This window comes from Camelus dromedarius, chromosome 14 (assembly GCF_036321535.1).
Source record: "Camelus dromedarius isolate mCamDro1 chromosome 14, mCamDro1.pat, whole genome shotgun sequence".
Taxonomy (NCBI): Eukaryota; Metazoa; Chordata; class Mammalia; order Artiodactyla; family Camelidae; genus Camelus; species Camelus dromedarius.
The window spans coordinates 22,401,066-22,414,580 of NC_087449.1; the positions used below are offsets into that span (position 1 = coordinate 22,401,066).

General features: G+C 35.7%; 1 protein-coding gene across 2 annotated transcripts in view; it reads right to left on the reverse strand.

Moving 5' to 3' along the window:
- LEPR (leptin receptor) overlaps positions 1-13,515 on the reverse strand; it is a 90,660-nt gene that overhangs the window by 15,017 nt on the left and 62,128 nt on the right. For both annotated transcript variants that reach the window (XR_004140837.2, XM_031465319.2), the window contains exons 10-17: positions 11,778-11,977; positions 9,493-9,641; positions 8,312-8,471; positions 8,110-8,192; positions 4,631-4,847; positions 2,836-3,018; positions 1,354-1,449; positions 30-132 (exon numbers count right to left, since the gene is read on the reverse strand). Coding sequence is in view for 1 of the 2 variants with exons in the window: in XM_031465319.2 (XP_031321179.2) it covers positions 30-132; positions 1,354-1,449; positions 2,836-3,018; positions 4,631-4,847; positions 8,110-8,192; positions 8,312-8,471; positions 9,493-9,641; positions 11,778-11,977 (1,191 nt within the window). In the remaining variant the exon portion in view is untranslated. The remainder of the gene's footprint in view (positions 1-29; positions 133-1,353; positions 1,450-2,835; positions 3,019-4,630; positions 4,848-8,109; positions 8,193-8,311; positions 8,472-9,492; positions 9,642-11,777; positions 11,978-13,515) is intronic.

Consider the following 13,515-nt stretch of genomic DNA (forward strand, 5'->3'; position numbering starts at 1 on the left):
CTCAAGACTTTTAACATCCAGTACAATACCTTTGGTGTGATATTAACAATGTTCCAAGCAACAAGATGGAAGAGGAAATAATTATTGGCACAATTACATATAGACCTGCATCATTCTGGTGTTTTTCGTCACCTAAAAAAGAAAAACAATTCACACAACTCAGAAGCTTGAGGAAATAAAACATCTTCCTGCATCAAAAATTATAATAGACTTTTTCTGATTTTACCATAAATCTGAGTTACCTTTAAAGATATAAAAACAGAGAAGGAAAATAATAGTTATGATTACATAACTAAAATAATTTTTATTCGGAATTATTCTTGTTATAACTTAGCAAAGTACCAGTGAAAACTGTTATGACTCTCTTTCAGCATTTGCTTCTGGAGAAGGCAACCTACAACACCTGCCAACCTCTGTCTTGTTCACTCCAGACACACTGATCTCCTTGCTATTTCCTGAATCACCACCCACGCTCACTCTTCAGGGCCTTTGCCTGAAATGCTCTTTTCCTTTGTCCCTGCAGGACTTTGCTCAAAATATCACCTTTGTAGAGAAAAAAGTCATTGCTGGCCATCCTAACTAAAGTCCCACACTTCAACTCTATCCCCTCTTCATTTTCCTTTTATTTTGCTTCCTGCACTTGTTTCTATCTGATGTGTTTACTGCCTGTCACTCCTATTAGGGGACTGGAGTTTAAGTTCCACTAGGGCAGAAACTGATGTTTACTGTCCAATCCCAAGTGCTTAGATTTCATAATTATTTTCCTTCTAAAATCATGTAAAATGTTTCTCTCTTGAAACTTCATTATTGGGTTGCTTGGATTTGAAAAGTTAATAGCAAAATCAAAATGTTCAGTAAGATGAATGAGAAATATGACACCTGGTAACTTATTTCTATGACTACATCTCCAGTTTTATCTTTAGAAAGAAAATTTCCTTTAGAAGATGATTAAAACTTGAAGACTCATAAATATGAATCAAAACATACTGTTTGGGGTAGGTGCATTTATACGAATTGTACAGAAAATTAATGTGTCCAATTCATCTTTGTGGTGAAATATTCTCCTATATAGCTGTGTATTTCCTTTTATTTTGTTTCCATCAACTTTTTGCCCAATTTGAGACTGAAATGTCACTTACCAATACAAGATTACAATACCACGCCTGATTATTCTTCTTACTACCACAGTGGAGCCACATACCCTTACTGTAGTCACCCATGACACATCTACATAAGACTCTGGACTCTTCCAAAATTCCATCAGAAAGAGAATAATCAGATGGCAGCATTATTGCTGACTAAGTAGGAAACCACACATCTGTGTAAAAAGAAACTGAAAATAAAAAATTTTACCTTGGGTAAAACTATTAATTATCTTCGGTTTCCCCACTCCTTCCATAAATACTGGGTAAAGACTAAACTGATACTTCTCAATGGGGATAAAGTGATCTGAGGAGAAAAATATATTAAAGGGTCATTCCTACTGAGTTAATGTTAATGAGTGGAATCCATGTAAAAAAAAGTTTAAGTGACCGTCCCATATTTCCATGGATGTCAATGATTTATGAATTGAAATTGATGATTAGGGAATTTCAAAGACAACCTAAGCACTCCAAATTCTCCTAGTAATGACAATAATTTTCCAAATAATGTTCCAAATAATGTTACCCAGGAATAGAAGATCACGATTTTTCAAAGGCATGTTCCAGTTTGTTCAAGTTCAGGGTATATGAGTTGTTTTATTTCCCTTTCCAGGACAATATGCTCTACCTCCTCTCCCATATCCCCAAAGCCAACAATATTCCTTTCTCATAAGAATTTAGTTCATTTAGTTTCCCCATTCAAGGCCGCTGGGAGACTAAAGTCTTAGGAAACCCTATGCAGAGAAGATGGAGGTGGACCAGGAGTCCCCTTGCATATCTAGGGGTCTAGATCCACAGGGGACAACCATCTCTACAGCAAAGCTTAAAGCAGATCCATCAATGATCTACCATTTTTACAAATGCTAATAATGTATAAATACTGTTCCACGAGAGAACAATCTCTTTGAAGCACAGAGAGTAACCACCTAGACAACAATAGTAATGAACTGGATTTAGTTTTCTATCAATAACGTGTTTCTATTTACCCTGATGCTAAATTCCAGGGTCTTCAGAATTTAAATGAAAGTATGAGCCTCTGGGATGATATTGTGTAATAAGAGCATGGCAATTCTTAGCTTCTCTGCTTAAACCTTACTCAGACTTGGAGATTCTATATTGTGCACTTACACTTTGTACTTAAATCACCTTCTGGGGTAACTGGTCTACTGTGGAGTTTATGCTGGCTTATATCACAAAGTCCTAGGTCCTCAGACCTTCAGCCTCCTGCTCACTGGTAGTAGCATTAGAAGTTGGAACACAATTTGGGAAAACTATTTGGTAGCAGATACCAAAAATAATTTAAAATAGTTTTATTTAAAAAGGTTGAGCTGGAAGCAACATAAATGTTCTCAAATAAATGGTTTACATAGATTGGAATAAAATGCTATATAATAATTTTTTAAGAAGTTAAAGGATTGGGGACAAAATAGAAACATGCCTTTGATATATCAAAGAAACAAATCAGAAAAGTGGTAAATGATATACTATGATTACGACTATGTAAAATATTTAAGTAAAAAATGGTCAAATGAAATGGAATTAAGTGTCTGTGATAAAGGAACAGAATTATAGGTAGTAAGCTCTATCATCTATGTTTTTGAAGCTTTCATTAACTGACTATATGATTTGAATTAATAATCTGTGCTGTCACAGTAATCGATAGGAGAAACTTATTAAAACACACTTAGCTTACCATGGATATAATACTTCTTAACAGAGGAAGGGATTCTAAGCCACTTAATTTCATTGTCTTCATTAAGAATTGTCCACTCGAGAATAAAATACGTCAGATTGTAATCACTGGGTGACAGCATCCAGGAAAGAATCACACAACTGCTGTTTAAAGGATAAGCACTGAGTGACTGCACGATATTTACTAAGAGGAAGAGAAAGAAAATTATTTTTAAATTCAAAATTAATGAAAATACCCTAATTGCCTTTAAGAACATATATCCTATTAGAAAAAGGGAGAAAGAAAAGAAAGTCGACATTTGCACAAATAAATATAATACATGGCAATTGTTTTTGTATCATGAGTCATGTAAGCAGAGAGATGTGGGAATATATTGAGGAGAAATAGGATTCTACCTAAAATCCAAAACAGGGATTTGGGGATATAGTCAGAAAGGTGTTCTCTCCCGCAATATTGCAAAGGCCTGTCAATTAACCCCTCCAAGTCCCTCCAACCTTCTTTCCTGCTGATGGAGTCATGCTTTCAAAGCACAAGTCTGATCATTTGAACACCCTCTGAAAGGCTTTCAGCAGACTTCCATGTAAGAGGATAAAATTCCTATCACGCCTACAAGGCTGTGAGGGCCAGCACACCTGCTGGCCTTTCTTGATTTTTCTGCACCAGACCTAATCTGGTCTTCCTGCATGTCCTCTCCTGGGCCACAAGGACTTTTGGTCAGATTGCTCCTCTCTCAAGGGAGCTCTCCCCACGACCTCTGGGTAAAGTTTAATTCCTATACTGCTTCCTCAAGAAAGCTTCCTGGACCCTCAACACCAGGTTAGGTTCCAATTTTCTTTTCTTTTATAAAATTAGGTTCCTTTCCTTAGAACACTCACCTTAGTTTGTAAACAGGCACTAACCTGTATGATTATTTGGTTAATGTCTATCTCATCTCCTGGACTCTGTGAATGCTGAGGCCACTACAGTTTTTCACACGTTGGAATTCCCACCACCTAACATAGTAAATATGTCTAGAACATACTAATTTAAAAATACTTTTAGTATAAAACTTCATGCAGGTGCTGTGGAATTTACATGAAGCTTACAGTATACATCACAAGCAATCATAATACAAGGTGGGGTATAAAATACTTTAAGAAAAGCAGAAAGCACTCTGAGTTTAAAGAAAGGACAGGACATATCTAATTGAAGCAATAAGCAAACACTTCATGAAGGAGATTGGCAGAGGTACAGGAAGTTTGAATTTTCAATTAAAAATTATACTTGGAATTTATCATCTACATTAGAAATCCCTATTGAAAGTGGTTCTCAAGAGAGGGTTCATCACTCATATCAAATGAAATATAGGTTATTTTTAAGTCTAAGCAATAACCTGCATCCATATAATATGTCATACTATTACATACATATACGTAATATATATTACATACACATACATGTACTTATTTTACATACACACACACACACACACACACATATATATAAAAAGAAAGAGATTGATTTACCTATAACCTCCACTGGTCCAAAAAAGTTTAAGTATTAGATTTACTACAATATTCTCATTTTTATACAATTTCAACAATGTTCTACCACATGAAAACTCAAGGACCATATTACATAATTAGGATACAGTCTGTGTTATTATTTCTTGGACAAAGAAGAGATAAAAGGTAAAGGAGAGACTTTCCGACTCAGAGAATTGCGGGCTTCTTGGAAGATCCTTCAGAACGAGAGAAGTTTGCAAAGATTAGACATTAAAAGGGTCACAGGTTTACTACCCTGTACCTTTTCTTACCTTTACTCATCGACAATGAGAATGTTAAGTTAAAATTTGCAGAAGAAGCACCAATTGAATTGATGGCCAGAACTGTAACAGAATGCGTTTGCTCTGTCCATGGGAAAGTGAATTTAGTGTGATTCCCCACGTCTTCTGACCACGTTCCGATGCGGGAAGTATAATGTTTCACCACATATCTTCTCACACTGCACAATGAGTCAGTTTTCATCAGGGGCTGAAGTAAACATAAAAATGGATTAGTTTAAGAGCTACAGTGCTTTTTTTTTTTTTAAATTGAAGTGTAGTCAGTTTATAATGTGTCAATTTCTGGTGTACAGCATACTGTTTTAGTCATACGTATACATACATATATTCCTTTTCATAATCTTTTTCATTATAGGTACTATAAGATATTGAATGTAGTTCCCAGTGCTATACAGTAGAAACTTGTTTATCTTTTTCATATATAGTAGTTAATATCTGCAAATCTCCAATTCCCAATTTATCCCTTCCCACCCCGTCTTCCCCCGGTAACCAAAAGTTTGTTTTCTATGTCTGCTTTTTATATCAACCAAGCTCATGGAACTCTTATTATACATTCCCCATTGGCAGGCGGGAGTCAGGCAGGAGCAAGCACCACTGAATTCAAGGCTGAGGTATGAGCTGCTCTGACCACAGTCTCCAAGAAGGTGCCTGGGTGGGTATGGAGCCTGGGAAACTTAATCCCACCCCCCCTTTTTTTTTTTCTTATGACACAGAGAATACCTCCTTTGAAGATAATGAAGTATGGATGCAAATAGGACATTTTTCTACCAGAAGTTTCACTCTAATTCTAGAGAAAAGAAATACTGGCATGGAGTTGAAAGTTTCATCATCTAAAAAGCAAAAAATGAATAACCCTCTGTTTCTGTAAAGCAACAACAAGAGCGAGCTGAAAAGATATTAATCATCACTTACACTAATCCTAGTAAATTTGTCACTCATTTTCCCTTCCTGGATACGCTGCCACATCAAGTAAGAGAGGCCATCAGGACAGTGTGTATGGCACCATAGAATTTCTGTCCTATAGTTTGAAATGTCATACCAGGTCACTGACGATTCCAGCGTAAAATACATAATTAGTCTAATTCTATTCTTCCCTTCTACAGAGTATAACAATACACCCTTCCTCGCCCATCACCTTCACCTGTTTCAGATAAGATTTTAAATGCTACCAATCCCTTGTAAGCCTATAGAAAGCTTGACTCTACAAGAGTGCTGCTCAATTTTTCTGCCTTGAGATTCTGCTAAGTCAAAAATTGAGAAAAATAAATACGAACACATATAAATGTATCCCTGCAGGGCTTGGAATAATCTGGGTAGGTGGGGAGTAAGATTTTAGCAGCCACGGCAAGCAGGAAATGTCTGAAAAATCATGCAAATTTTGCATGCTGTTTTTTAAAAAATCCATGTCAGTTTTCATATACAAATAATTTAGTTTTGTAACCATCAAGTAAAGGTGATGATAAACTTCCTGACTTTCTAGTACAAGTTACTCTAGGTTCATCTGGTATATTTCCTGCCCCAGCCCTATAACCAGGCATTTTTTTTTTCATGAAGCTCTAGTTCCTATTATTGGAGAACAGTATTAGACACAAATTTGGGAATGCTCCTTACTACAAGAGGATGGCCCTCTCAGCTTACAAACCAAGAAAATACATGTGTGTATGCTAAACCCTGTATATATACATATCTACACAAGTTTCTAAATAATTCCATCTGTGTTCATATTAAGCTAAACATGAGCTCATAGTGACGTCTCCAACTCTCATCTATTACCACATGGATCACTCTAGTCTTCTCCTCGCTTGTCTGTATATATAACCAGTTCAACAGTTAGAAACCCGGACCCTTCCTACCATCCATCATCCAATTACTTAATTGTAAAATTCCAGTCTGCATGTCTAACGACACTGGAATTCTAAACCCATATCTTGTGAGAGAAATAACTTTATCAACTAGAACCACGGTTATATAGTTTCTTTTGCCTTGAGTCTAAAGAATCTACTCATTAACCAAGTTACCTAACTTAGGTACGTACCTTTTTCTGCCACCTCCTTTAGTGAGGCTGTTTCATACACTCGTCATACAGTTAGAGTCTCTTGTCGCTGCCTGGGTTCCACTCCAGGACCCTCCAACCTCCTAGAGGTGGATCTTTAATTTGCATGCATTAAGGTTTGCTCTTTGTGCTACGAAGAGTTACAGGCTTTGGCAAATGCATAGCGCTACGTGCTCACCGGGACAACATTACACTGCATAGTTTCACCACCACAAAAAAATCCCCCATGCTTCACCGAGTCAAACCTTTCCCTGTCAGTCAAACCCTGGAAACTACTGATCTTTTTTATCACCTCTATAATTACGCCTTTTTCAGAATGCCATATAAGGGGAATCATAATGTAGCCCTTTCAGGCAGGCTGCTAGAGCTTAGCAACATTTATTTAAGATTCACCCATGTCTGTTTGTAGCTTTATAGCAGTTTCTATCTCTGAATAATATCCCATTGCATGGAAGTATCATGGTTTATTTATCCACTCATCTATAGAAGGATATCTTGGTTGCTTCTAGTTTTTGGTGATTATGAATAAAGCTGATATGAGCATTCTTGTGCAAGTTTTAATGTGGACACAAGTCTCCAAAACAGTTAAGTAAATATCTAAGAGTGCAGTGCTGGATCATATGGTAAGACTATGTTTAACTGTGTAAGAAACTACCAAACCGTCTTCCCAAGTGCCTGTACCATTCTGCACTCCCACCCGCAAAGAATAAAAGTCCCTGTTGCTTCGCCAGCAATTTATTATCACTTTTTGAATTTTAACTATTCTCATAAGTGTGTAGTAACATTGCATTGCTTTTTTAATTTGCATTTCCCTAATGACAAATGATGTTTGCAGTGGACTGAATGTTAATGTCTCCCCAAAAAATCTGATCCTAAAATAATCTATTCACTTGGGATACAAATCAGCTCATTCGGGAGAGAATGCTTTGAAAATTGCTAAGCTGTATACCTGTTGTTTTTGGAAATATCCACTGTGTATTTTCCATCATACAAAAAGAATAACCTGTTGTTTTAATGCCCTTGAGGTATGTGGGCATTAAAAATCCTTTGTTTAGGATTAAATGTAAATAGAATTTTTGGACTTGAAGGAACACTAGACATTATCTAGTCCAATCTTACATTGACCCAGATTAGGAAATGGAGGCTGAAGAGTCTAAGTGACTTTGCCAAACTAGTACTGACATAACTACAATGTGCTAAGCTGATAACAAAATTAAAGTCTCCTAACTGCAGGCCAGTGCTTCTTCCACCTGTACATCTTGGCTCTCTGAAATCACATCTCCAAAATGAAATAAACGTGGGATTGCAGAATCCAAACACGACAGGATTATGAACAATGAAGTAAATCTTTTAAGAGGATAAAAGTAAAATTTAAGAATAACATAAAAATTAGGAATACCTTCCAAAACAAAGTGACATTTCTCTCTTTTTTAGTGATGTCTTCATTAATTATTCTCCAAAATTCCGGTCCTCTGAGAGGAACTGCAAAATGACAAGGAGCCCAAGTGATACGTGTGTTCTTGGAAGGATTATTTTTTCAGTCACATTTGAAGCACACACGTATGCATTTAAAAAGACACATTCACCAACTCCCTGCAGACCTTGTATATCTGTAACAGCGGTGTAGGCCGTAGTGCTCCAATCACTCCAATACCCCAGTCCATCCAGCCTCTGACAGCGCACCTGGACAGCATAGATGGCACACACGTCTGGCACGGGGAGACTGGCGGATTTTAATTTTGCATCATACACCTCATACATCTGTAAAGTAAGTCAAAGCATTAGACTGATCATTATTAACACATATGTAGCTCAAAAGCCCTGAAGTGCATTTTATTTTAAATTCTAACACTATTCCAAAATTGAGAGAAAATTGGCTTTGTGTTTTCTGGCTTTAGAAATACTCTTACTAGGCTTGAATGATGAGCTCCAAGTTAAGGATTGTCTTAGTCATCTCGTTTATTTCCATCTCGACGACAAGATTTAGATCGGCTCACTTACAAACTTGCTTCCCAATTACTCTTACCCTATTACCCATCTGTCCACTAATCCTCTATCCACAGAGGCTTTTGAGAATGTTAGCCTAGTGGTTAGCTAGGGCTTGCTGTAGAGAATCTCTGATGTTCAGTCTCCTCAATAAGCAGATAAACTGTCACATTCATTTCAGTAGCAGTCACTATGATCTAATGACATCATTAGGGTTCCTGCTATTTCTAGGTCTTTGCAGGCTGCTGTCAGAAAACTGACACAGCAAGTCATCATATGTACACTTGCCCCCATGGGTATGATTCTGGTTGTTTGACAAAAGCAGCTTCTTCCAAAACGCATCCCACTGATCATGCATGTACTAAAGATGCATTCATGTTAGAGGAAAAGGGTTCGTTAGTAAAGTGAGTTTGAGAAACATAAAATGAAACAAAGTCACAAATGTTTCTTTAACACAGGACTTTTCCAAACCTATACTATGTAATATACGGTGACTCTACACTAGGGACATGCAGTGATTCAAGGTTTCCTAAACTTATTTAGTCATGTGATTTTTTTTCAAGGAACATGTTATGGGATCAATGCTCTGCAAAACTCATTCTGGGAAATAATAAATTGCAGGAAATTTCAACCCAAAAGGGATAGAATTAGATCAATCTATTTAACAAAAATAGCTACAGAATACAGGAGAGTGTACTTTTATGCCAACAAAATAAATCTTATGCAATGAAATTCTTAAACAGTTATAAAAAACATTTGGTGAGGCAAGCTGAAAAAATTTCCATGTAAAAGGTACCTTCCATTGTACTTCTTTTCCACTTAAACCATAGCGAATCTGAAACTGAAGATTATTCTCTGGAAAGACTGGCTTTTCCCAAGATATTTTCAATAATCCAATTTTTACAGTAATTTCTGCTGTCACACTGGATGGAGGCAGTGGTTTCACTAGAAATTTTTTTAAAAGTATTATGTAACAGTAATTGAAACAGTAATACTGTTTTAAAAACATTGTGTTACAATCTTTCATACCTTCTATTTATAAAGCAAAGTCTTTCTCAAAACTTTCTCATTCATTATCTTACTTGACTCCCCACAACTTTATGTGATACATAAGAAAGGAAATCTATTTCGCAAATAAAGAGGTTGACTGAAAAAAGATCAATACATTGCCCATGTCACTCGGCACGTTAGCAGTAAGACCTGATTAGAAATTGAGCCATGGGCTCTACATGCAAAAGATACCATACTGAGCACATGATGAATAGCAATAGCAAACTCTGTTCTAATTAGAGCTTTAATTAAAGGCAAAAAACATGCACTGCATCCATTTTCACATGTGTGAGTTTCTAACTCTTCTATCGTCTTAAGTATTTCTAGGTCACGGTCAGAGGTGGTCTTGCAGAGTGAAGCTTTGGTTCTCCATAATCTAAGGAAAATGGGCTTTTTAAAGGGCAAAAATGAAGGCAAAGATGACTATAATGGCAAGAGCTTTTAAAAAAGAGTAAAAGACAATATGTAAACTCAACATATTTGGGAACTAACTTCATCAACAATAATTCTTTAGACTGTTAATTACCAAAACACCTAAATATTTTTATTACTATAGAGTTTCTCATGCTCATATGCCAAGAAGGCATTCTTCACCAACCAATAAGATGACATACATTTCGTCCCTTAAAAAGATGTCTCCTCCTCAGGAAAGGAAGTATGAGTGTTCAAGGGACCCTAAGCCATTAAATCTGTGATTGCATTTGACTGAATCACACAGATGTCACAAGGATACATTCCAGGAATATCTAGTTTGCAGAAGGGACACTCATGTAACAATAGTTACGTGATTCCCACAGTACCCACACTGGGGAGGTGCGAGCAGCTTTCTGCATTTTATGATTGATAAAACAGTAACAGTGCTCGTGTGACCAGGCCAAGTTTACAAAGCGCGTAACAGGTGGAGCTGGCATTTGGATCCTCAAGCTGAATTTCCACATTGTTTTCTAGTACTCTGTAGGCAATATAAGCCCAATTTTAAAACTCCTTATTTCAGTACTGAAAAGAGTAACATCAAAGGTTGTCAGATAGAGAACCGAATCCATGCTGCAGTTGTCATCCGTTACATGTGACGGTGAATCTGTGCCTGTTTTGGGGGGCGGTAGGAAGGTTCTTTGCTATCCCAGGGTATTAAGTACCAGAGAAGTACTGCTTATGGTAAAATCCCTTAAAATGGAACCAAACTAAATAGTGCAGGGATGGTGAGGTGTTGGATCAATTAATCGGGACTTTATATTGAAAAAAAAATCTTTTAATTATGACTTTATTCTATATTTAACAAAATGTAGGTTTGAATTCAGATGTGTACTAACTATTTGAAAAAACAATAAATCAAATATTAATTTTTGGTATCATTTCCCAACAAAATAGTAAATAGCATCAAAGAAACTTTTACCTCTGCTGCTGTACAATAACAATTGGGTCATTTGTCAAAGATTTCACAGTGACACTAGAGGGATATGCCAAAATTTTGAAAGGCTCTATTAATCCTCTGAAATCAAAATATCTTTTAAAAAGATGTCTAAAATATTATGGTTGGTGTCATCATTCTTATCTATTTTCTCTTCATTTCACTTTAGTTGTTTTGAATACTTTTGCTTCCTACGTAGCTTTACAAGTTAAAGCCTTGGGTAATGAGTACTCAGATTACAAAAGCTGTCAGAGTACCTAAATTAAACCTTTAGATTAAAACCATCAAACTGTTTCATAAGTATATTTGGAGAAAAACGTAAAATAGTTCATTATTTAGAATACTACTACTAAGTTTCATTCCCAGTGACTAATATAGTTCATCAAATTGTATGCTGAAAATATCCTTATTACTAAAAAATTGTGCTGTAAATAACTTAAAATAAAATCAAAACTGTAACACTTTCTAAGGCTGATTGTCTTTTCTATTCCACTACAAACAGGAAAAAAAAAATCTTTTAATATAATGTGATCAGAAAATGGTAAAACTCAAGAGTTACCCTGAATCAATCTGAATCCAAATCTGCTAATAAAAATGAAGACATACAACATAGTCTGACATACCCACGGAATCAGGAACGACACACGTCGGTGGCGAGTCAAGTGAACCCAACGGGTGATTAATTCTAATCCACATTGTATAGCCGGATAACAGAAAGATTGGCTGAAATATGCATTCATAAAAACCATCTCTCTGCAAGTGGCAGTCTTTGGGTTCAGATATGGGATGAATAGATGGAACATCAGAACAGTAAAGGCTGCTCCTTAAAAGATACAAAAACAGTAAATTAATACACAAATTGATGAAAGCAATAAGATATTTGAGAATTCTGCTTTGCTGTTTAAAAGAGACAGTTTTTGCTCCAACTGAAAAAAAGATGTTCTTATTGGAAAGGCATTTCTGAATTTCCAGCTATATCACAATCTTTCCATAAAAATAGATAATAACCCTTATTAAATACTTCATTAGACACTAAGTAGAGATGCAAATGAAATAAATGACATAGTTCTAATACAGAGATAAGGATCCAACTAGAGATAGAACTTATAACACTTTGAAAGCTAACCTAACATTAAACCTAAGTGATAGAATTTTAAAAGTATAGATCATAGATAGTAATGGGGCATTCCTGAGATGGAAAGAAAGGGTAAATTCCTTACACTTTAAATAGGGATTAAATGACACAACAAATTGAAAGCATAATTGATAGTTAAATTACAGCATAACTGACATTGTTCTAATATTTTCTAGTTCAAAGTAACATAATTAAAAGAATATCAATTCTTGATTTGCATATGAATCATATAATCAGGTATATCACCTATCTTCTCAGAGAAGAAAATTAAGAAAGCATTTTTTCATCACTGCATCTCAATCAACACTACACCTCAGAGCACACAAAGCATTTCTCCTTTCTCCTTTTCTCTCAAATAGCCCTTCTGCCATTATTTGCTTTAAACATGGTATTTCAGTGGTCAAAGTAGCAGTTACTGTTTACACAGGAACAAGAGTAAGGAGGTTACAAGAAAATGGAAAATCTATATTCTTCTGTCCCTCATTTTCCATTTTTGTGATATCTTTTTCTTCCTGTTTTCTTAAACTTACAATTGAATGTATGTGTGTGTGTGTGTGTGTGTGTGAATGAGTGTGGTGAGTGAAGTTAAATGAGAAAGAGAGATAAGGGTTCTCTGCATAAAAAATGAGAACCATGACCTTATACAGAAGCACAGTAATAATGCACTTGGAATCCAAAGCACCATTATCATCACAACAGCAATAACCATTTACTGAATGTTTACCAGGAGAAATCACACCACTTACTATAATTAAATAAAATATGTCCTTAATTCTTGCAGAAACCCTGTAAGTCCTACTATTTACTCCACTTTACAGACAAGGAAATTGAAGCTTAGAGAGATTAAAAAGTTCGACCAAATATATGCAGCTAGATTCATGGTTCTTCTGTAAATACTAGTAAGATTAAAATAAGTCAAAGCGCTTTTGGAATAGTCATCCACAAATAACCATTTTTAATGTAAAAATACCATGGAAAGAGTACACACAGATTACAAAAGTGAAATGATACACCATGAACATTCTATTGATTTAAAAATAATCTTATCCAGTAAGATGAAGACAGCTATTATTCCAACATGAAAAATGAAGAAATTGCCCCACTTTTTCTAATACTGTGTAAGAACAGACTGGTAGCGTTAGGAATAGAATTCAGAACATAGTATTTGAGGAAAGGGATCTGATTTTCAAGTAGAAATTTTAGATTTTAAGAATAAATGAGCACAA